At 57.5% G+C, this 21,830-nt stretch overlaps 1 protein-coding gene across 5 annotated transcripts in view; it reads left to right on the top strand.

Moving 5' to 3' along the window:
• PEX14 (peroxisomal biogenesis factor 14) overlaps positions 1 to 14,677 on the top strand; it is a 143,868-nt gene extending 129,191 nt beyond the window's left edge. For 4 of the 5 annotated variants that reach the window (XM_025856633.2, XM_073903356.1, XM_025856635.2 and 1 more), the window contains 5 exons: positions 3,166 to 3,251; positions 6,184 to 6,286; positions 7,461 to 7,558; positions 11,376 to 11,467; positions 13,359 to 14,677. In XM_025856633.2, the coding sequence (XP_025712418.1) occupies positions 3,166 to 3,251; positions 6,184 to 6,286; positions 7,461 to 7,558; positions 11,376 to 11,467; positions 13,359 to 13,788 (809 nt within the window). In that variant the 3' untranslated portion in view covers positions 13,789 to 14,677. The remainder of the gene's footprint in view (positions 1 to 3,165; positions 3,252 to 6,183; positions 6,287 to 7,460; positions 7,559 to 11,375; positions 11,468 to 13,358) is intronic. The other variant, XM_025856636.2, reaches the window with a different exon arrangement.
• Positions 14,678 to 21,830: the final 7,153 nt, after the last annotated feature.

Genomic DNA, 21,830 nt, shown 5'->3' with positions numbered 1-21,830 from the left:
AATATACCGGGAAGGATTTTTGCAATTTTTTAAAAAGATTTTATTGATTTATTTGAGAGAGAGAGAGAGCGCCCGTGCACAAGCAGGGGGAGTGGGAGAGGGAGAAGCAGGCTTCCTGCTGAGCAAGGAGCCCAACACGGGGCTCCATTCCAGGACCCTGGGATCATGACCTGAGCCGAAGGCAGACGCTTCACTGACTGAGCCACCCAGGCGTTCCAGATTTTTGCAACTTCTGTCATAGACAGAGGGCTCATTTTCCAGGCTCCTCCATCACTGTCACCTCTGCCTCCTGAAAGCCGCATTCAGCTATATAAGAAATTTCTATAAATTGATGAGGAAATTAATAAAGAAATTGAATAGGAGAGTAGGGATCATATGCAATATGCCAAAAAGGACACGCAGTGCAGAGATGCTCAGTCCTCACTCACGGTAAGATTCATGCAAATGAAAGCGGGCGTGAAGTGGTCTTTTCTGCTTTCCTATGGGCAGCAGTGCGGGTGTGGTGAATGCGCAGTGTTGGTGGCCGTGAGGAAGTAGGCACTCTGGGATGTGGCTGGTGGGAGCAGCCTGGTTCAGCTCCCGTGGAGGACTATTTGAAAATATCTTTCTGAATTGCTAATCGCATGTACCTCTGACCCAGGCTCCTAGGAGCCACCCTCACACGTATATGTGAGATGACATGTGTACATGGCCCTTGGGGGCAGCACTGTGTGAAATAGTAAGAGGCCGGAAATCAGTGGGGAATGGCTTAAATGGACTATTACGCAGTTATGGGGAAAAAAGCAGGATGAGAAGTAGGGTGTATGAGAAGAAAAATAGTACATATCTGTTTTGCCTTATATGTGCTTAAAAAGTCTCGGGCCGGACAGACGGGAAGCTGTTCACAGTGGCTCTGGGTGGTGGAGGGAGCCTGTTGGCAGTAGACTGGTGACAGATGCTATGTGCTGTTCAGACCATATGCATCTATGAGCCGCTCAAAAGCTGTAAAACGAAAAGGGGAGTTGAGGGCTGAGGGAGAGGCCACCTGTTGATTATAGTTTGTGCACGAGACTCCAGGGCTGGGCCACGCTGGGAAACTGGTTTGGGATCCACAGGCCGTGCTGGCAGTAAGGGGAGGCGGGCCAGGAGAGACTCCTCCAGGCCCCTGCACCACTGTCACATCTGCCTCCTGAAAGCCAATTTGGCAGCTCGGGTAAGGAGGGAGCGTCTCCCTCGCACCCTTGGAGGTCTTTGCCCCTTGGATCCCCCTGGTGGCCCGTGCGTCAGCAGGCCCTCCTCACCGAGTACCCACATCCTGCCACTGAGCCTGGAGAAGGTCCCTCTCCTGCTCTCCTTTGTCAGGAGATGCCAGGCTATGACGAGTACCTGGAGAGCTTGCAGGTACAGGGAGAGGTGAAGGCTGAGACACACAGTGTCCGTCCCCACGGTTTGCCATGGGGCTTTGCTCCGGGAGCTGTGGTGGTCTTTTCAAGAAGTTTGAGAATGCTGTTGTTCTTCCTTTTCTCTCGTGCGTGTCCAGACCCCAGCTTTCTTGTCATAACAGCACGCCTTGGGTGGGTGCCTTCTGGATAACTTGCCGTGGGCACTGTGGTCTGATTCTGCAGACCCGATTAGAGTCCAGCACCACTGATCATTCTGGAAATGGTGCGCCGTGCCTTCCGTGGCAGATCCCTTGAGAGGAGGCAGAGCGTCAGAGAAGATTATGGCTGTGCAGGCACTTTGTAAACAGTCCATGGGAAAGATCACAAGGTAGAACACTCTGTTCTCCTCCTGTGGGATTGGAATCCCATTCAGGAGTCGGGGGGAGCTCCTGAAATGGTGTGTTCTAGAGCACTGGGCCAGGGTCCTGCTCCTGCAGGAGGACGGGCTGCCCGTGTCTGGTCCCCGCCCGACAGCAGCGTGGGTTCTTCTGAGGCCCTTGTTCCCTCCTGGTCCGTCTTACCCCCTGGCAGGAGCCTCCTCCTGCCTGGCCTCCCTCCCCTCCCGCCTGTATCTTGCCCTTGAGGGTACCCGATGTTGTTCTCCCAGAATACTGGAGGGCGGACTGGGCCACTCCCGGATTCAGAGCCTTCAGTGACCCGACTGCTTGTGACACGATGATAGGTGGCCTGGCCACACTCTCCACCTGGCCGCTGCGTGTCCCAGCTCTTTCCCTCCACTCTACTCTCCACCACTCCCGCTTGATTGGCCCCTCTCTGTTCTGGCCAGTCTCCCCTCTTGGGTAGGCCCAGTTGCTCACTGGGGCCACAGTGGCCACCTTCTCTCCTTGAGCACAAGTCAACCCCTGCCTTGGTACTTGCTCGTCCCCTGCCTGGAGCTCTGTCCCCGGGACCCCGCATGTTTCAGTGTTTGCCTCCTCCAAGGCCCTGCTGACCCCTGGCTCTCCTCCCTGGCCCTTCCCACCTCACATTGCCCCGTTGGACCTTCTTTTTGTTGTTGTTTAAAGATTTTATTTATTTAAATAGTCTCTCTGCCCAATGTGGGGCTCGAACTCAGGACCCCGAGACCAAGAGTCGTATGCTCCACCGACTGAGCCCGGCCAGGCACCCCACCCTGTTGGGCCTTCTTGATCACTCTCTGGAGTTACCTTGTTCAGTCATTTGTAAGCTGTCTGCTGCATGGTTCAGGATGAGAGCATTCCAGGGCACCGGGGTCTCGTCACCCCACGCCCCTGGGCCTACAACACTGTCCGGCACACAGTTGATGCTTCATGAAGTCTTGAATACACAAATGATGCAGTCTCCTCCTTTCCCCTCCCCCGGTTCTGAGGAGGCTCTTAGCTCATCCCTGTGTGTAATAGGGCATGGGGATGTGTATTTATGCACACTTAAGTGTTTGTGTCAGCCTCACAGGACCCTTTGTTCCCTAAGAGTGGAGTCCATGTAGTAGGTCCGCAGATCACCTCTGCCACCTGACTGCCACCGAGGACTTGGCTCACGGCTACCCACCTCCACACAGCAGGTGTGTCGCTGAGGCGGGTTGTTCGAGAGCCTGGACAGAAGAGAGAGACACAGCCATGCCACTGTCCTCACTGTCACACGCTGTCTCCTGCCGTTGTGTGTCACAGTTGCTGATCCTTCGAGATTAAGAAATAGTACACGTGCTCTCCCCTGCCTGGGAAGGATGTGTGTGCTTCTACTGACGCATCTTTTCTCCCAGCCTCAGGCTCTGTGGGGTCCCGATGGAGAGACTACGGTGCCTTGGCTGTCATCACGGCAGGCATTGCGTTCGGCTTTCACCAGCTCTACAAGGTACGTCCGCCCTTCCTTGTGCCCCCCACGCCGGCATTCAGCCCCATTCCAAGGTTGATCTGTGTCGAGGTGCCCAGCCCTGGAGTGCGTGCGTTGGCAGGAGAGGGGCCGCTTGCAGGGGCAGAGTGTACGGATGAGCACGTTTTCTGCGGGGGTCGTCTTTTTCAATCTCTGTCCTTGCCCCCACCTGGATGGGTGCTCTTGGCAACTTCAGACACTGCTCATCTGCTGCACTGGGCATTGCTCCTCAGAGTCCCTGCTGCGCAGGGTGACCATGGGGCCCGTCCATCAACCGGCCATGTCGGGTACTTAGAACAGTGCCCAGCATATGCTGAGTAGTTGGGACATTTTGAGAAACAGAATGACAAGGTGGTTGAGAGCAGGGACACTGTAGCCCAGCTGCTGTGTTGCATCCCAGCTCTGCCACTTAGCAGGAGCTCAGTGGTCTCATCTGTAAAATGGGGACGATAGTACCTACCTCACAAGGCTGTCGTGAAGCTCCTTTGGAAAGTGCTATGTGCCCGGCAGTCAGGAAGCACTCTGTACTATTATTCTACTTGAGTATTTGAAACTGGCTTTGAGAATCCCAGTATCATTTTATTTATGGGCTCTGTTTTTGTTTCCTACATATTGTGTTGGCATCCCTGTAAATCTAGGATTTTTTTCCCCAAACTTCATAGTCAACCCTCAGGATCCCAGACTTGGTTGCTTCCAGAAGAACTGCAGGCATGAAATGAACACGTACTTCCTATCCGGTTAGTATTTGGTATCAAGGAAGTACTTGGAATACCAAATACTAACCGGGTACGAACTACCAGATACTAACTTTGATGTGAAGTAAGCGAGTCTTTTCTGGAAGATGCAGAGCCAGGGTAGGTCCCGGAGACAAAAGGCAAAACAGTGGCCAGAGGACTTACTCTCTGCTGGTCCTGGAGAGAAGGCCGCTTTCCTCCTGATGTCACCTGCAACAAATACCCAGACTCACTGTTGTAACTTTCAGCACGGGAAACGTGTTTAAACACTGTGCTCTGGGATTCTTAATTTTTGACTTCATGCAAAAGCTAGTGACAGAGTTGCAGCAGAGTAGAATTTTTTCAGAGGAACGTCTATTCTTGGAATTGGAAATTTCCATGTCAGAAATCCAGAAGCAAAATGTTCTAGGTCCTGGGACTTCTCCCCCTGACCTGATGCCCTTCGTTTACCCTGTGTGAGGAAGAAGAATAAAATGCTAAGACAGAATTCTCAAAATAAGGTCCCAGCTCTACTAAGCAGTACCTAATCATCACGTGGCTCCCCTCGGACGGCCTGTGGTCTGCTGGAAGTGGGTATAGTTCCTGTTGGAGCAAAGCAGAGGTATCATCAGCTTTTCCCACCAAGCTCTGATCTTTATTTACTCTTTGCCTTAAAAAGTAAGAGACACTGAAAGATCAGTGGCAATGGTGATGAGGATTTTTTTGTTTAGTTTCTTTAAATTAAAAAAAAAAGTAAGAACCATCACCTTGTTTTATAAATATGTAATGATTTAGGCTCAGGGGAGTGTATGTGCTCCTTCCTTTGGCTTTTTTGATCTCAGAAGTTTTCGTTTGTTACGTGTGTGAGAATCCCTTGACTTTTACACTCAGGAAACTCAACCTGGAAGGTAAGGCTAAACATTTGATGAGTTTCGGCTCAGTTGTGGGTAATAACTCACACAGTGGTTGAAAAGCTTTTTGCAAAATAGAAAATGCTTCTGTGTCTTTGCTAAATAATGATCTTCACTCCAGAGTTGCTCCTGAAGTGAGTTCTGTGAGAGACCTCCTTCTCCTTCCCTGGTACAGAACCCTTAATGAAGAAGCTGCTGCTGTCTCTTTTCCCATCTGGGCCCCAAATGGAATTAGAAGCCACATGCCTTGGTCCCACCTGTCAGTTACCACACCTGCCGACCTGTGCTGCCTCCAGGGCCCCCCGCCCCCATTAAAACTGGAGACTGGGCTCACGCTTCTAAAACAAGAGTTTCTGGAGTGCAGTGCCCATGTTCTGTCATCCAGCCCTCCCAGCGGCCGCCCTGCTGCCCACCCTCCACCCCTTCCCACCTCAAAGCAGGCAGCCAGTTACCAGCTATGCCCCACTTGCCTTCTTCCTGAATGTTCTGAGACCCTCATCCTCCCCTGGGCTTCCCGAATTCTGGGCCACCTTGTTTGGTTGCCCCGTGGCATCTGCTTCCTTCTCCCCGGGGTCAGTTTCTTCTGGTTCTGCCCCTTACTCTCCCTTCTGCCCTTGTGTCTGGGGGAATTTGACTGCATTTGATTGACTCTTACCCGAAGGGTGCTGGCTCTGAGGATTCAAGGCTTAGTTTAGGAAAAAAACTTGAGGTGTGACCTCTTTCGATGGCCTTGGAATGCCGTGTATTATTCCCTAGTAAAAGGACCAAAGGCCCAGAAATGTGCTGTGGATTTTCATCTAGTTTCTCAAATGATTTTTTTGTTTATTTTATTTTATGCATTTGTCTCTGAATGGTGATTCATTCACGTGGATCAAAATGTTTAAAGGATCAGAAAAGTGTACAGTCGAACGCGGCCCTGCCGCTCCTCCCTGGAGGCCACCAGTGGTGTCACTGTCTTGTATCACCTTCTACATTTTTATCTTACAACTTTCAGAGCAGAATTTTAAATATTTTTTGTTACGGAAATATACGTAGCATCATTGAGATAATTAAATAAAAGGACCAAAAATAGACCAAATTGACTTTAACTTGTCCCTACTTCCTGGTCCTTGTCCTTATGCAGAATCTTAATCAGCCTCGTAACTTTCAAGTATCTCATTGACGGTGTTTGTGGCGGGTTTCCGAAACCCGGAGGTGACAGAGAGAAAGTGGGTGGGCAGAATTTGAGAGGTGGCTGGAGAATGACCCCAAGTGTGTGTCCACTGCTGACGCCTGCCCTGCTCCTTGTAGAGATACCTGCTCCCCCTCGTCATGGGTGGCCGAGAGGACAGGAAGCACCTGCAGAGTATGGAGGCGAGTCTCTCGGAGCTGAGTGGCAGCGTGGCACAGACAGGTAAAGATTAATGACTCCATCAAGTCGCCCCTTCGAGCCTTCTCCAGCAGCCCCTTCTCTGCCCCGCCCCTCCCCCTCCGTCTCCACTTTATGTGGTGACTTCATTTATCTGCTCTGAGAATCTGTTCACATTTGCAAATGAAGCCGCCGTCATTTCGGTTTAATTTGAAATTGCTTGTTTACTGTCGGCGCGGCCTCAATTAATTATGTTTTTACGGAAAGGCTCCCAACCTCAGAATATTAATAAGGGGAATAAAATGACAGCCTTTCTAAGGGCTGTAAAGTTCATTTTTAATTTCTGCTTCTGTGAGGTTTTCAGGGGGGTTTTCAGTGATTTCTTTCCCCCTTCCCTCTAAGAATCCAACACAGGGTCAAGAAAGGCTGTAATTACTGCGGCTCCGGGGACCCCAGCCACCTCCTCTGTCATCGACTCCACGGGGCTGGCGTTCATTACCCGGTGCCCCAACGATGGCCCAGATTAGCTGGGACCTGTCGCACCAGAGGTGGCTTTTCCTCTTTATAAACTTGTTTACTAGACGGAGGCTCTGAATCTAAAAACTCAGGCAAGCGCCAGAGCCACTGTCCCAGGCAGGAGTCTGTCCCCCCGGGGTGCGTTTGCAGAGCCCCCAGAGAGGCTCTGGTGTGTCCGCCCCCAGGGAGGCTGACACTGGGGCCTGTGGCTCCCGCACGGTCCTGTGACACTGTGACCCGGGGGCATGCCGGCAGCCTCGGGATTGGGTGTGGAAAGCAGGGAGGAACGGCCAGAGAGCAGGATTTGGAGTCTTGAACCACTCCCGGGATCTCGGGCCTGAGATGCGTTTCTGCCAGCATGGGAGAGTCCACAGGTTCCCACGAGGTGAGGGGCTGAGATGAGGGACACAGACGGTACCAGAGTCGGAAGAGCCGAGCAAATCATAAGCACGTGTAATTGGAGGGGAGAGGTTTCGGACGGATATACTGTTGACCACGGACAAGTGCACAGTGGAAAGATGGAGTGGGAATGCTAGAGGGTAGATGCGGTGCAGGTAGGTGGCCCAGAGCGCAGATAAATTACATGCATGGCGGGGTGGGGGGGTGTCTGCAGGTCAGTGAGATGCGGCAACTCTAGGTATGTGGACAGAGAGGGGAAGAATCCGTATCATTTAACAGAGATGCGACTGCTTTCTCCTCCCAGTGACTCAGTTACAGATGACTTTAGCCTCCGTCCAGGAGCTGCTGATTCAGCAGCAGCAGAAGGTCCAGGAGCTCGCCCACGAACTGGCTGCAGCCAAGGTACTTGTCCCTGACCCTCTCCAGATCCAGGGCTCCTCTAGGGGCCTTTGTGCCCAGTTCACTGTGTTCCATGGGGGCCGACTCTGTCTTTTCTCGTGCCCGTTACACAGCAGGGGCCCACCTGCCCGCTGCAGAGAGAGGAGGGAGTCACCGTCCCTCCATGCCCTCTCCTAGCAGGGGGAGGAGAAGCAGCTCTTTGCCTGTGGCCCCTCCCGTGGCAGGCAGCACACACCCAGCTCTGGGTGTGGTTGGGGTAGACACAGGATGGTCTCCCCGAGCATGTTAGATCGCAGGTCACAGCGTGGCCAAGAGCGAGTCCAGGGGACAGGGAGGTAGGGGCAGCGTGCCAAGACACCGGGTGAAGTTGGCTGCAGTGGGCAGAGTCTCTGCACTCAGCTCTCGGGAAGTCAGGTGACCCCCGAAGGAGCAGTGTCCTTGACTCACTTCCCACATCTGACCAGTCTTGGCAATATGAGATCCTAGGACCAGACCGCCTGGGTCGCAGTCTGCCTCTGCCACCAGCTAGCTGTGTGAGCACAGGCAAGTTACTTAACCTCCCTGAGTCTTTGTTTACTCATCTGTAAAGTGAAGCTGTTAATGGCACCGCCTTCGTTGTCTGTATGCGCTCAGAACAGTGCCTGGCTTCCGTCGGCTCCCAGCATGGCAGGCTGCTGGCTTGGGTCTGTGGGTGCGCGACAGGCTCGTTCCCAGGGCACCGTCTTGGACAGACCCAGGCCAGGAGACAGTAGTCCACCAGTGACTCCGGGACGTCCGCTGTGCTCCCCACTCCATCCCCTTCCCCGTGCTGCTTTCTAGTTGTTTCCACACAGCCTGTACAGTCAAGGAACCTCCTCTGAGTGGCTCTCCCAGGAGACGCCCCACCCGGTGCAGAACCAGATGTGAGCCAGCGCTCAAATCTTTTACATTCGCAAAACCAAGTGAAACAGGAATCTTTCCATTTCCGATGGAATCTGGGGTGCCTCTTGTGAAGAGGGTCCCCAAGAACCCCCTTCTTGGATACCCGACTTCCTCCTCAGATGGCTGTGGTTGCCCGTGGCCACCTCTAGCCACGGTATGTGCTCCCTGTGGGCGGGCAGCCCGTAAAGCAGCCGGGAAGGCCGGGTTATGGCCCCCACCCTGCTCTCCTCTATTATCTTTGGGAGTGGTGGCTTGCCAATGGCCAGAAGCCATTCCGGAAATTGGAAAACTGTTTGCAGACCTTGAGCATTAAGATTAAGACCACATGTTGCATTTTAAGAGGGGAGGGGGCCCGAGATTGTGCTTGGCGGCTGAGAGCCGTCTCTGTGAATTTCTCGTGCTTGCTTGCTTCCCTAACGGCCTCCCCCCGCCCTCGCCCGCGCCCCCAGCCCCCTTTCATCCTCTCCTGTACTGCAGCGGGGCTCACTGGTGTGGTGTCTAAACCCAAATGCGTGAAGACTTTGGTTACCCCATAACCCAGCGACTCAGAGCTGTGTTTTCTCAGCTGTAATGTAAGTTTTTATATCTGGCTTCCAAACTCCTACTGCAGCACTGTAAAAAATTAAAAAGAGGAGCGTTAAGTAATTAAAAAACCTACATAAAACTGAAGGTTGAGAGTTTTCTACAACTGTTTTTTTAAAGAGACTGGCTAAAAAGCCCCAGATGTCAGATTTTATTTCTAAATCCTGGCATCTGGCACCATATGCGTTTGGAAATTTGAGTCCTTTGTAGGCCGGTGAGTGGAAATTGCTCCCTTGTTAATGCGCTGCTATGGCTTTCAAGGTCTCCGAGAAGCCAGAACGGTGGCTCCTGGATCTGCGCTGTCTGGTGGTCTGGAGTGAGGACCCCGAGGGGATGTGTGTGCGGGTGGCTGGTGTTTGCAGGGGGGTTGTGTGCGCTCCCTCCAAGACCTCCAGCCCCTCTGCAGGGCTTCTCCCTGTAGAGGAGTGCTCACCTGAGTGGGGCCCCCACCCCAGGTCAGAGACCCCTGCCACCCTGGTGGGAACATCCGGGGCCCCTCCCCTCTGCCAGCCTGTGCCTCCCCATGTTCTCCTGAACTTACGGTGCCGGCTTTCTGGGTCAGGCCAGGGTAGAGGTGTTAGGGAAGCTGGGGCCTTACACGACTAATCCGTGTACTTGAAGCCACCTGGAGGTGGTCTCCAGCCTGGTGGATGCAGGCCCATACACCTGGGCCCATCACACCTGGAATTGGCCCATAAACACTTCACAGACCGCTTGGCCACCAGCAACTACCATTTGGGGGAACCACCGTTTGGACTTTCCTCTTCTCCGTCTATCCCAACAAGATTTGCCAAAGAAAGGTGTAGTTCTCTGAAGTTTATTTGGAAAACGGTCAAGGATGGCGTCTGTCCTAGGGGTTGTGGCAGTTTCTCCCGTGGGCCCTCTTCAGGGAAAGAATTGGCGTTAAGTCCTAGGACAGCTTCTTGCTCTCTGCTGAGCCTTCAGAATTATCCCAAAGCAGTGGCTGTGGACGGATGGAGTGGCCCGCACATTGTAGCTTTGCAGATAGCCGGGTGCAAGCCTGAGGGCCTGACCTCGCTGCGGTGGGAGCCAAGGGCTGCCCAGCAGTGCGGGAAGGTGCTCCTGAGGCGAAGCCTGCCTTTTGGGCCTGCTTGCCACTGGAGCTGGGGGCCGGGCCAGGCAAGTGCTCAGCGGTCTCCCCGGCCCCCCAGCACAGGCACACCTTGGAGATACAGCGGGTCTGGTCCCAGATCACCACAGTAAAGCCAGTATCACAATAAAGCGAGTCAGATTACTTTTTTGGTTTCCCAGGGTGTATGAGAGTTATGTTTACATGATACTTTAGTCTGTTAAGGGTGTAATAGTATTATGCCAAAAAAATGTGCATACCTTAATTTAAAAATATTTTATTGCTAAAAATTGCTAACGATCATTTGAGCTTTCAGTGAGTCCTATTCACTGATCATAGATCACTATAACAAATATAATAATAATGAAAAAGTTTGAAATATTGCGAGAATTGCCGAAATGTGACACAGACACTCAAAGCGAGCAAGTGGTATTGGGAAAATGGCGCCAACACACTTGCTCGACGCAGGGCTGCCCACAAACCTTCACTTTGTAAAAAAAAAAAAAAAAAAAAAAAAAAGCACAGTACCTACAAAGTAGGGAAGTGAGGTAGGCCTGTCCAGTGTGGGTTGTGGCGGCTGCCGGCTTCCGCCCCAGGGTTCCCTCCTGTGTGTGGTGGGCTTGTCTCTGCAGGGAGAGGCACTCCGCTGGAGCAGTTGATGTGGAGATGGAATTCACTTAGTTTATTAGTTGAGTTTTAATGGGACATTTCAAACACAGGCGGAAATGGAGGGCCACGGAGCGGATGGCTTGCTTCCGGCACACCGCCGGGCACGGTCTTGGCCCCACAGCCCCCAGCTCGTGTGGTGGCACACGCCAGACGGTGGATCATTTGCTACTGCAGACACTTGCGTTTGCATCTCTTGAAGGATAAGGGCTCTTGTGTTGCCATTATTTTACATAGTCGGAATACCGTTACCATATACCTAGATACATGTCTCAATTGCTTAGTATCATCCGATGTCCAGAGTTGTGGGCATGTTTGTTTTGAGGGTGCCATTGTTGAAGCAGAAAGACCCAGGTAGGCAGACCCCTGCACAGGCAGTGGCAGAACCTTCCCAGGGGGTCTCCAGGCTGGCACCCAGGACCTAGCAGGCCCTGGGTGCTGCACTCGCACCCTGGGTCCTCTGGAGATGGCAGCCCCTCCTGCCATCCTGGCCTTCTGAGCTCCACAGGGCAGGAGGGAGGTGCCGCTCTGATCCTCCTTCTCCTGTGTTTTGACTTTCAGGCCACCTCATCTACCAATTGGATCCTGGAGTCTCAGAATATCAATGAACTCAAGTCGGAAATTAACTCCTTGAAGGGGCTGCTTTTAAACCGGTAGGAGGGGAGAAGGCGTGGCTGTGGCTCTGCCCCCCCCCCCCCGCCCCCAGCCCCGGACTGCAGAGCCCGAGCTCCTGGGGCCTGGCCAGCTGTCATGGTCGGGGCGCATCTCCCCGAGGGGCCCCTGTCCGTCCAGCCCCTGGTGGCGCTGGGCGACTCAGGCATTGAGTTTGGGAGTCGTTGGAGCTTCTGCCTTCCCTCCCCGGGAGGCCCCCTCCCTCTCCACTCTAGGTGGGGACAGTCCACAGGACCCCCAAGTTCTCAGGTACAGCAGTTCCTCAGCCCTGTCAAGACCCGGTCAGGGATAGCTGCAGCCACAGCACAGGATCTTGGACGAAGGAGGACATCCCCGTCCTGAGAAGGACCTCCAGACAGGGACACCAGCTCCTCCTCCGTCCTGAGCCCCGACGCTGGACCTCTCAGTGACAGCTTGGTCCCGGAGAGGTCCCTTGCAGAAGGCCAGGGAGTCCTTGGTTGGAAGGATTCTGGATTCGGGGCAGGGGACAGAAGCAGTGGTCTCCTTTTGCTGTCCCTCTGCGGTGATAGCACCTTCCCTGAGCCTCCACACGGGAGGCTGTGTCCCAGTGCTGCCCTGAGTGCAGGGTGACCGACTTGTGTCCCCTCCGTCCTGGGATAGATCCTGGGACAGTTGGTCACCTCACCTCAGGGCACTTCCGGTTGGCCCTGGCTGCGTTCTCATTTCTCCGGGGCTTAGTGGGGGCTCCGTGAGGCAGTCCGAAGGCACAGAGTGGCCCTTCACTTGGGGTCAAAGATTGGGGGCTGCAGGGGTCTTGTGGCCCCAACCAGGGGATCCAGTTCTCCAAGCCACCTACTTGTAGGCCATCTTGGAAGAAAAGAATGTGGCCCTAAGAGAGGTGTGTGTCATTAGGAGAAATCCTTTGTTTCTGAACCTCGGAGACAAGAGCCTCTGAGGTCAGAGGGACAGAGAGCCGGCATTTGGGTAACATTGGAGCCAAGAAAAGTGCCAAGTGCATCTCTCGTTAGCATCCAGGCCGCCTTGGCTGTGCGCCCCCCCTCGCCCGCCCCTCCCCCCGCTGTGGGAGCCGAGGGGGCTAGAGCTATCCTGGGACCAGCACTGGTGGACGGTGGGCCGCCCAGGAGAGAGCAGGCCTTTGTCCTCTTGGCTCAGGCAGGGATGGGCCTGGATGTCCTAGACCACTGCCAAGCGGGCCTGACCTCCCGGGTCCCTCATGGAATCGGCTTTGGTCCGGCTGGCTGCTGGCCCAGGGCTCAGGGCCCAGAGCAGGGAAAGGGGAGTGGAGAAGTGACTTCCCTGTCGAATGTTGAGCTCAGAGGTTTTCTAGCAAAGTGCACCAGTGTTACCCTTCTGGTTGTGAGGTTTCTGACCCCACAGCCGGTGGCCAGGTCTTCCCCCTTCTGCCCAGTCTGCGGACAAGGTAGATGGAGTTTGAGGCTGCATGGCTTGGGTTCCCATTTCTCCGGCTCGGTCTCAGTGCCCTGCTGGCTCCCTGTCCTCACCCCCACCCCCCCCCCACCCCGTCCCAGATGCAAAGGACCAGGAGAGAGCGGGCTTCCGCGTGTGGCAGCCCCTGGGGCCAGGGGGCGGGTACCTGCCAAGGCAGGGAGGGCTCAGGAGGCGCCCTGAGTGGGGCAGGGCGCTCCACAGCCTCACAGGGCTCCTCTGGCTTCCACCTCAGCGGCTCCAGCCTCCAACAGCCAAGAGGCCTTGTTTCTGGGAGGCAGGCAGGGAGGGAGGTGGGGGGGGGAGGGGGAGGCTGAGGGGAGGCTGTCCCCCTGCTCAGCGGCCCTGGGCGGGGGGAGCGCTTCGGATGGGGGAGTGTGGCTGTGCTGAGGGAGGGCCCCAGGGTACTGGCACCAGCCCTGCTTCTTGTCCCCCCTCTGTCAGGAGGCAGTTCCCACCGTCCCCTTCAGCCCCGAAGATCCCGTCTTGGCAGATCCCGGTCAAGTCCCCGTCGCCGTCCAGCCCCGCGGCTGCCACCCACCACAGCAGCAGTGACATCTCGCCCGTCAGCAACGAGTCCGCGACCTCCTCGCCCGTGAAGGAGGGCCACAGCCCCGAGGGCCCCACGGCCACCTACCACCTGCTGGGCCCCCAGGAGGAGGGCCAGGGGATGGTGGACGTCAAGGGCCAGGTGCGGATGGAGGTGCAGGGCGAGGAGGAGAAGAGGGGGGACGACGAGGCGAGCCGCGTGGCCGAGGAGGGCCGCCTCGGGGCGCAGAGGGAGGACCGCCGGGGCGGGGACGGGCAGATCACCGAGCAGGTGGAGAAGCTGCGCCGGCCGGAGGGCGCCAGCAACGAGAGCGAGCGGGACTAGGCGCCCCCCCCCCCACCCCGGGGCTGGGCCTCCGCCAGCGGGTCGCCCGAGGGGGGGGGGTGCCGGCTCCCTCGCCGGCTCCGGGAGGGCGGCGTGAAGCCGGGTCGGGCCCGAGCCGTCGCCGCGGCCTCCGTGGGGCCTGAGCCCTGCGCGTGGGGTCGCGTTTCTGTGTGGCCGGCCTCCCCTCGCCTGAACGCCAGCCCCAGCCTTCCGCTTCCTCGGCTCAGCCCCACCCCGATGGGCCTGCGACCTTGTGCTCACGCCGGGCGGGGCAGGGGGGTGGGGTGGTGGTGGCCTGTGCTCTGGGCTCCCGCACAGAGGTCTCGTCCAGGGCGTGTCTGCTGAGCATCTTCGCTAACCTAACACCGTGCATGACAAGAGGTAGTTTAATTACCTGGCTCCTGATGCTCCGAGGAGGAAGGGCTGCATTGACGTGCCTGTTCTTCCGCCTCCCTCCTGTCCTGCCAGGGTTCCTTGACTTGCCCCGCAAGGGGCCGGGGCCGGGGGGGGGGGGGGGCGTCTTGTCATGTTTCCAGAAGCCACGGCCCCGTGCTCTTCTCTCTGGGCCAGGGCCTCCCAGGGCCTCCCAGCCAGTTCTCGTCCAGATGATGCCGCCCCCATGCGCTGTCCCAGCCCCACCGTGCCCTGCCGTCCTTCCAGATGAATGAAATCACACTGCACTTCTGCCGTCCTCGCTTGCTGCGTTGTGACTCAGCTAACCCCGTGGTGAGACGTGGTTCTGACTCCCACATAGGAGCCAGGCGTCAGGGCCTCCCTGTCTGCCCTTCCCACCCAGAAACACATGTTCATTTGTGTGATCAGGTCTAGGTTTCAGAATATAAGATACTACTGTATATAATTGTAATAAATACGAGTTGTCGCTATTTAATTCCTGCCTGTGTCTCTCTGTCTGCTCGTAGTACCCTGTGCCCAGAGGCGGGGTTCCCCTCGGGCTGTGCCAGGTGCACCCTGGGTGGGGGGTGCACCTGGCTGGGGGGCCAGGCCTGGGTAGCCCTGCCCTTGGGCCCGAGGGGCAACGGTCCCTTTCGCGAGGCGAGTTTCGTGAGCTGCTCCCTGCGAGCTGGAGGGTTTGGTCCTCGGTGCTGAAGGGCGACATCCTGATGCAGGAGAAGGGACCTCATGTTACTGTATATAGACCTGGTGTTGAGTGTGATGAGCTCTCCTTCCTTAAATGGATGAATGTGCTCCCAGGAGAGCGTGTGTCTCGCTCTGTCTTCCTCCCCCGTCTCCCGCTCTCCCTCCCTGTCTCCCGTTAACCTTCACATAGCGTTCAGCTGCGCCCAGAAAAACAGCACGACCCTCCTCCCGAGGAGCCCCTGCTCCCTCAAGCCCCTGTGCTGCGGCCAGGCTTGGGGACAGACGGCATGGCCACCTCCAGGCGCCTCGTGTAGCTACAGAGTGGAGACACAGTGCAGGGCGAGTGGCCGGGGGGCAGAGCCCTGCAGCGGGCTATGTCCCCCTGGGGGCCTGCGCCCCGTGGCCTGCTGACAGCCGTGCGTGCGCCGCTGCCCGGCCTCGGGCCCATCGGCAGCCCCGGGGAAGGAGGCGGCTGCGGATCGACGGGTGAGAGACTCGGCGCTGGGGCTGTTTTGTCGCAGAAGACATTTCTTCTGCCTAGGCCCCTTTTGGGGGCTCAGAGCCCAATCCCCTCCCCGCTGCTGCAGACCCATTCCTGGCTCCATGGCCCAGGGCACCATGCACGGGTCACGTGACAGTGACTCAACTCTTCCTGACCCTCCTGAGTGTCCAGCCCTCTGGCCGACTCTCAGGTGTTACCTTTGATGCTCATAATCTCCCGTAATGTCCCTGTGGACCCGTGTCCCCACCACGTGCTCCCTAGGGCCCAGCAGATCCCGCATTGCCCCACCGCCTCCTTGCTGCCCCCGAAGCAGCGAGTCTTCTCAGTCTGCGGGGGCTACCAGCCTGTCTGGGCCGAGGACTCCCCCCGCCCCGTGTCGGGGGGCCGGGTGGGCGGACCCGAGACAAATGAGCAGAGGGCTGGAGGCCTGGTTCCATCCCTCAGCCTCCGTGGGATGTGGCCGGAGACCCCGCTGGGCCACTACCTCTCCTCAGTGAATGGAAACCCCAGGTCCTCGGTGGGTGCTTTGGGGTCCGCCATTCAGCTCTTCAGCTTGGTGACCACTTGTCACCGTCTCTAACTTGGTCTCAGACCTTTGCAGGGGCCCCTCCTGCAGTGGCCCCAGAGGGGGAGAGCAGAGGGCAGGGAGCCCGGGGCGGCGCTGGCCAGCGCTGTAGGGGTGGGTGCGCTGGGCGGGTGGGTGGGTGGCGGCCCCCCGAGACCCGGTGACCCGAGGCCTCGCCATCCCCAGCCAGGGGCAGTGGGGTCCAGTGGGCTGGTGGGGGCCCTGGGGCTCACGTGCGGGAGATGGGGAAGGAAAACTGGACCTGGAGGCCTTCTGCCCTGCGGGTCCTGAGCTCCAGTGTCAGCTTTTGAGGACAGAGAGTCTGGCGAGATTTCAGGGAGGAAAAAACCCCTCCCCAAAACGGCGTGAGTGCTGCCTAATAAAGGCAGCTGCTGGACGGAGGGAAAACAGCCCTTTGGAAAAAAAAAGCCTTTCATTAGAAAAATAATGCATTTCATCCAAATAAGGTAAAAATATTTGGAATGGGGCAGAAGTGAGCAGCAAGCAGCACCCGTCAGGCCTTTCTGGAAGGGGGAAGATTATTAAACTGTGACAATGTAGTTTTGTAAAGTGTCTTTTAGGAAAGAACCAGAACCAGCCCCAGCCCCGGGAGAGGCTGCGGGGCCACCGCCCCTGGCCCCGAGGTCTCCCCGGCCACCCCCCTGTGACTCCTGGGCTCCGGCTCTGCTGTGGCCGAAGCCGCCCCCCCCCCCCCGCCCCCCAAGCCAGCGTGGCCTGGTGTTGGCGCTGCCCCAGGAGGCTGCTCCCCACCTGCCCGCCCAGCCTCCTGCACTCCGCGCAGTGGCCTTGACCCCTGGGGCTGGGAAGGAGAGCTTTCTGGGGGCGGGAGGGGGCTGCTGAGTTTGGAGTGTTTGGGGTTTTTCATATTGTGAAGCCATCGAAGAGGTTTACAAAGCCCGATCAGTACAGAGAGGAATGGAGAGCACAGATCTCTTGCTGTGGGCCGCCTGGGTGTGTGGCTGTGCTTGCAGCCCCCGACCCCACCTTTATTTTACTGAAGACGGGAAGCTCCTCCTCACCCAGTGGTCCTGGGCCTGGCTGGTCTCACTGACGGTCATGTGGCTTTGGGGGCTCACACCAAATGGGAGTGGAGGGGTTCTCTAGAAGGTTCTTCTCCCACCCTTGCCCTCTGCCCAGCCAGAGGTGCTGAGGTTGGCTCTTGGGTCAGGTCCCAGAACCTCCCTCTCTGGTGACTGCCCCAGCCCTGCCCCAGCTCTACCCCTGCCCCAGCCATGCCCCTGCCCTGCTCTTCCCCAGCCCTGCCCCAGCTCTACCGCTGCCCTAGCCCTGCCCCAGCCCTCCCTCTGCCCCAGCTCTACCCCTGCCCCAGCCCTGCCCCTCCCCTGCTCCTCCCCAGCCCTACCCCAGCTCTACCCCTGCCCCAGGCCTGCCCCTGCCCTCCCTCTGCCCTGCCTCAGCCCTCCCGCTGCTCCAGCTCTACCCCTGCCCCAGCCCTCCCTCTGCCCCTACCCCAGAGCCCAAGGAGGAGGAAGGACCGGCAGGAGACGTTTTCTGACAACCTGATCCTCAGGAGTTTACTTAATCCTTAGTGTTTCTTCGTCTGTTTGTTTAAGATAGTTTCTGCCAAGGCACCCAGGGAAGAGGGTCGAAGGCTCCAGGCAGCAGAAGCGAAGGGGCTGGTGAGACCCTGCACGTGTGGCTCCAGCCTCAGGTGAAGTGCTCACCTGGGGGTAGACCCCAGGCCTGCCCCTGCGCCTTTGCCCTGCATGGCTGTTTCCCACCCTGGGATCCGCCGCCCCTGCTGGGAGGTGGGGGGCAGCCACTGGGGAGACACCCTCATGGTGTGGTGCTGACATGGGACCACCACTCCGTCCATGTGAGGGCCTGAGCTGGGGGGGGGGTGCTCTCTGCAGCTCCCGGGGGGCCCCTCAGCTCCCAGCTCCCCCACCCTGCCCACTCCAGTATTGTTGGGTGCCTTTCACCCCAATTATGAACAAACCTTAGTTATTGAGCACTTTAAAGTTCAGGCTCTTCTAGAAGAAAACGTGAGATTTTACTATTTTGTAAGGGGAATGCCTGAAGCCTTTCCTTGCTCCCTGACAAGTCCTAGAAGGACCTTCTTTATGGTGACGGCCACATTTTTTAAAATCCATCCGCACACTCAGATGCCCGGCCCTCCGCCTCCGCGGCCAGCAGCCCAGGAGAGTCGTTCCTGGGCCTTAGCGGTTCCTAGGATGCCCAGGGGACCCAGGGTGCAGCCCCCAGGCCTGAGGGGAGCTCTGGCTGGGGCTGAGCGGGCTCTTTGGCCGGGAGAAAGCTTTGGGCTTCCCCAGGTCACGCGTCTGCCCCGAGTGGGAGCTGCGGCAGGCCGTGCCGGGCACCGTGTGCGTCCCGTGGGGGTCGCGGGCCTCCTGGGCGCTGCTTCCTGTCTGGCTGCCCCCGGAGGTGGGGCGGCTCCTCCCAGCGAGGGTGGCACGGGCCTGGCCCCACGAGGTTCCCCAGGGCTCCAGCCCATCCGAGGGGCCCTGCTGTCCACCTGGCTTCCCGGAGGCCTGACCCAGGCCTTGGGGCAGCCGCACTTCGTCCGCCACCCGTTGTGCTCTGGTCCGGGGCCAAGACCGCCTGTGGGGCCAGGGCCACCTCGTGGAGGCTGGAGAGCAAGCTGCCTTTGCCCAGGTTGACTGGGCCTGCCGGCGACGGGGCCCAGGGAGGGGGCCGGCCTGTCACTGGGTCCAGGTGGGGCCGGGGCAAGGCTGCTCGTGAGTGCCGGGGCCCAACTCCCATGGATGACTCAGCTGCGGGTAGCACCCAAGCCAGGCCAGGTCTGTGGGAGGTGGGCAGGCCGCTGACATCAGCATGAGCCTGTGCAGCTGGTTCTGGCTCTTTCCGAGAGGTTACAAAACTCTCGAATTTGCCCCAGTTTGGGTGTAGGAGTAGCACGCCACCGCAGCTAATTAAACCCAAGAATGGAGCCGTGTTTTACTGCATTGCCTACTGAGTCCAGCAAGCCATAGGGAGTGTTGTGGGGCCTGAGCCCACTCCTGGTGGGGGGCGGTGAGGGGTGCCGCTGCAGCTGCGAGCCCCTCCCTCTTGGGGGTGGGGGACATGGTCTCAGTGGGCACTGGCTCCTGGGGGGGGATGTGGCCACTTCTCTCTGCCCTCCTCCGGGGCAGCGCCTGGGACTCGGGGCAGTGAGAGCTGACCTGGTGCAGCATCCTGATGGGTCACAGGCCCTTGTCCACCCCTTAGGCTGTTTGGAGGGGCACCTTGAGACCCAGCACCCCCCTCCCTGGGCCGGGTCCAAGGCCCTCCTGATCTATGCCCCTGGGCCCTTGCGCCTGCCTTGTCCTGAGTCTAGCTTGGAAGCCGGGCCTGCCCGCAGCTTGGCTGGGCCTCCCTCCTCCTGGCCACTGTGTGTGGGTCTGCCGAGATCCATCTGGGCGGGGAAGACCCGGGGGGGGGGGGCAGCTGGGGAGGGGGCATTTGTGTTGGGGGCGGCATCTGCTCTGCGTCTCTCCTCCCTCCCCTGGGCCCCAGGGGTCCCTGAGAGGCAGCTGATGTTGGAGCCCCCGAGAGCTGGCCCTCCAAGGCCTCTGTGGGGCCTGCCCCCTGGCCCCCTGCTGCAGCACCCGGAGCAGCCCTGTGGTCACGCCACCCCCTCACCCAGCTGAGGTCCGGGCTTGGCTCCGCGCCACCCCTCAGGCCCCACGGGAGGGCTGCTCGGCCCACCAGGGCCTGGGAAGCTCCAATAATGGTTTTAATTTGTTGAACTTGTGTTTTATCCCATAAATTAGTCACTGTTTTATTTAACAGAATCGAGATATCCACAAACAATAGGCGAGTTCCAACTTGAACATTTTAATAAGACAGAAAAAAGTATATATTTTCGCGTCTGTTACAAACATATTTATGTAAATAGCCTGTGGGCTGCATTCCAGGAAGAAAGAAGAAAAGGAAGGGCCTTCTGTGCTGGGGCTGGGCCGGGAAGGAGGCCTTGTGGTGGGAACGACATGGGGCAGGGTGCTGGGCGGGTGCAGACCCGGGAGACTGGGAGGGAGAGGCAGCCCCCGGCCCCGGCCCCGGGAGCAGCGCGCCGTGGGGCCTCACCTTCCCGGCCCCCGGTTCCCGCTCAGGAAGGTGGGTGTGCTCAATGCAGGGCTGTGACCCGCAGGGAGATGCCCCTCCAAGTGGAAGAATGTCCCCGCCCCCGCGGGGCTCTGGGATGCTTTGGCCACCTGGAAGGACGTCAGCTCAGGGCAAGGCTGGCAACATGGTGCCGATGATGAGGGTTAGTGGGAAGTGGGTCACCATTTAGAAGTGTCAGGGCAAACAAGGCATGAGGCCTGCACTCTGGGCCAGGACTGGTGGCGGTCCACGCACGCTTGCGGGGGCCCCCACCCCCCCCCCCCCCCGCCCCCGGTCCCTGCCAAGGGGCCACCAGGGCCGGCAGCTCAGGCCTGGGGCTGGTGGCTGAGGACCTAGGAGTCGGCCCCCTCTGGCTCTGCCCCGCTGTGCTCCAGGCAGGAGCCGAGCCAGCATCCGGATCGGATCCGGGTACGCGCCGTTCCCAGCCCAGGCAGGTCCCTGCAGGAAGGAGGAAGGAGCCGAAGGAGGAGGCAGAGGGATGACCCTGCCAAACGCCTGCCCAGTAGCCCTGGCTGCGAGAGGTTGGGGCTGGCCAGGGTCTCAGGGGGCGCGGGGAGCCCATGGAACCTTTGCCTGCGGCCAGAGGCTTCCATGCCAGGCGGCTGTGCCCTCTGGCAGCCGCTGAGCCTCATGCGGGGGCTTCAGGCAGGGCTGGGGAAGGAGGCCACCCTTCGGGTGGACAGGGCCTGAGCTCCCCACCGTCTGTCCCCAGCAACTTGGAGGAACTTGGCTCCATCCCAGGGTGGAACTGCTCTGCCCCGTTCCTGCCAGGGTTGAGGGGTGACCGGCTCCCTCCACTCCTCCCTGCCCTGTGCCGTCCGGCACCGCTGGGTCCCCGCCAGCCACTTGGGGCTGGTTTTAAAAATAAAAGATAACTTGATAGATTTTTTTTCCAGTTTTTATTGAGTGAAAATGTCAAACCTTGCATCAGTCATGCAAAAAAAAAATCAAATAAATAAAACACATATATTAAATTTCTAATAGCACTAAATTCAAGTGGAAAAATATTCAGTTAACCAGGTGCCGAGGAGACCAGATTCAAGTAATCAGAGCACACGCTGTTCAGTTCGGTTTTCACGTTCTGCATTTTTCGTCTCAAAACCTCTCTATATATCTCTATATATCTATATATGTATATACATATAGACACACATGTGCATACATGTTATTTTATATTTATATATATACACATACATAGTTATAAAACATTAAAAAGAGCATTGGTGGATCAAGCATTGTTTTCCCCACAGAAAGAAAATAAAACAAAAATTACACATTAAAATTCAAAATGAGCTAGCAATGGCTTATAGTCCTAGTGTGCAATATGAAGGTTACAAAAGGCTAGACTTCGCACTGTCGGCATCTTCGATTTTTTCTTTTTATTTTTTTGTTTAATTTTGCTACATTGAAAAATGTTTTTGTGTTTTGCTTTTTTGTTTTTTTTTGTTTGTTTCTTTGTTTTTTTCCTTTACAAAACTCCCTCCACACACCCAGCGGTTTCTGCGGTAGGGCACAGAGTCTGGGCGAGTGCTCAGCAGCAGCGTGGCGCCCACAGAATTCAGGAGGCTCTGGTAGGGGCTGTTTTAGACAAAGATTTGCTGCCTGATGAATCAGGTACGCTCCGTCTGACTGCGCCTCCCTCCCTGCTCCCTCCCCAGTGCAGATGATCCTGGCTCTCTGGCTGTGGGCAGCCAAGAGGACACACACACACACACACACACACACACACACACACACACACACACACAC

This window comes from Callorhinus ursinus, unplaced genomic scaffold (genome assembly GCF_003265705.2).
Source record: "Callorhinus ursinus isolate GAN/ISIS: 27379988/994484 unplaced genomic scaffold, GSC_fseal_2.0 scaffold18, whole genome shotgun sequence".
NCBI classification, from domain to species: domain Eukaryota; kingdom Metazoa; phylum Chordata; class Mammalia; order Carnivora; family Otariidae; genus Callorhinus; species Callorhinus ursinus.
Note: the sequence above shows the minus strand (reverse complement) of the source record. Positions and strands in the feature narration are given on the sequence as shown.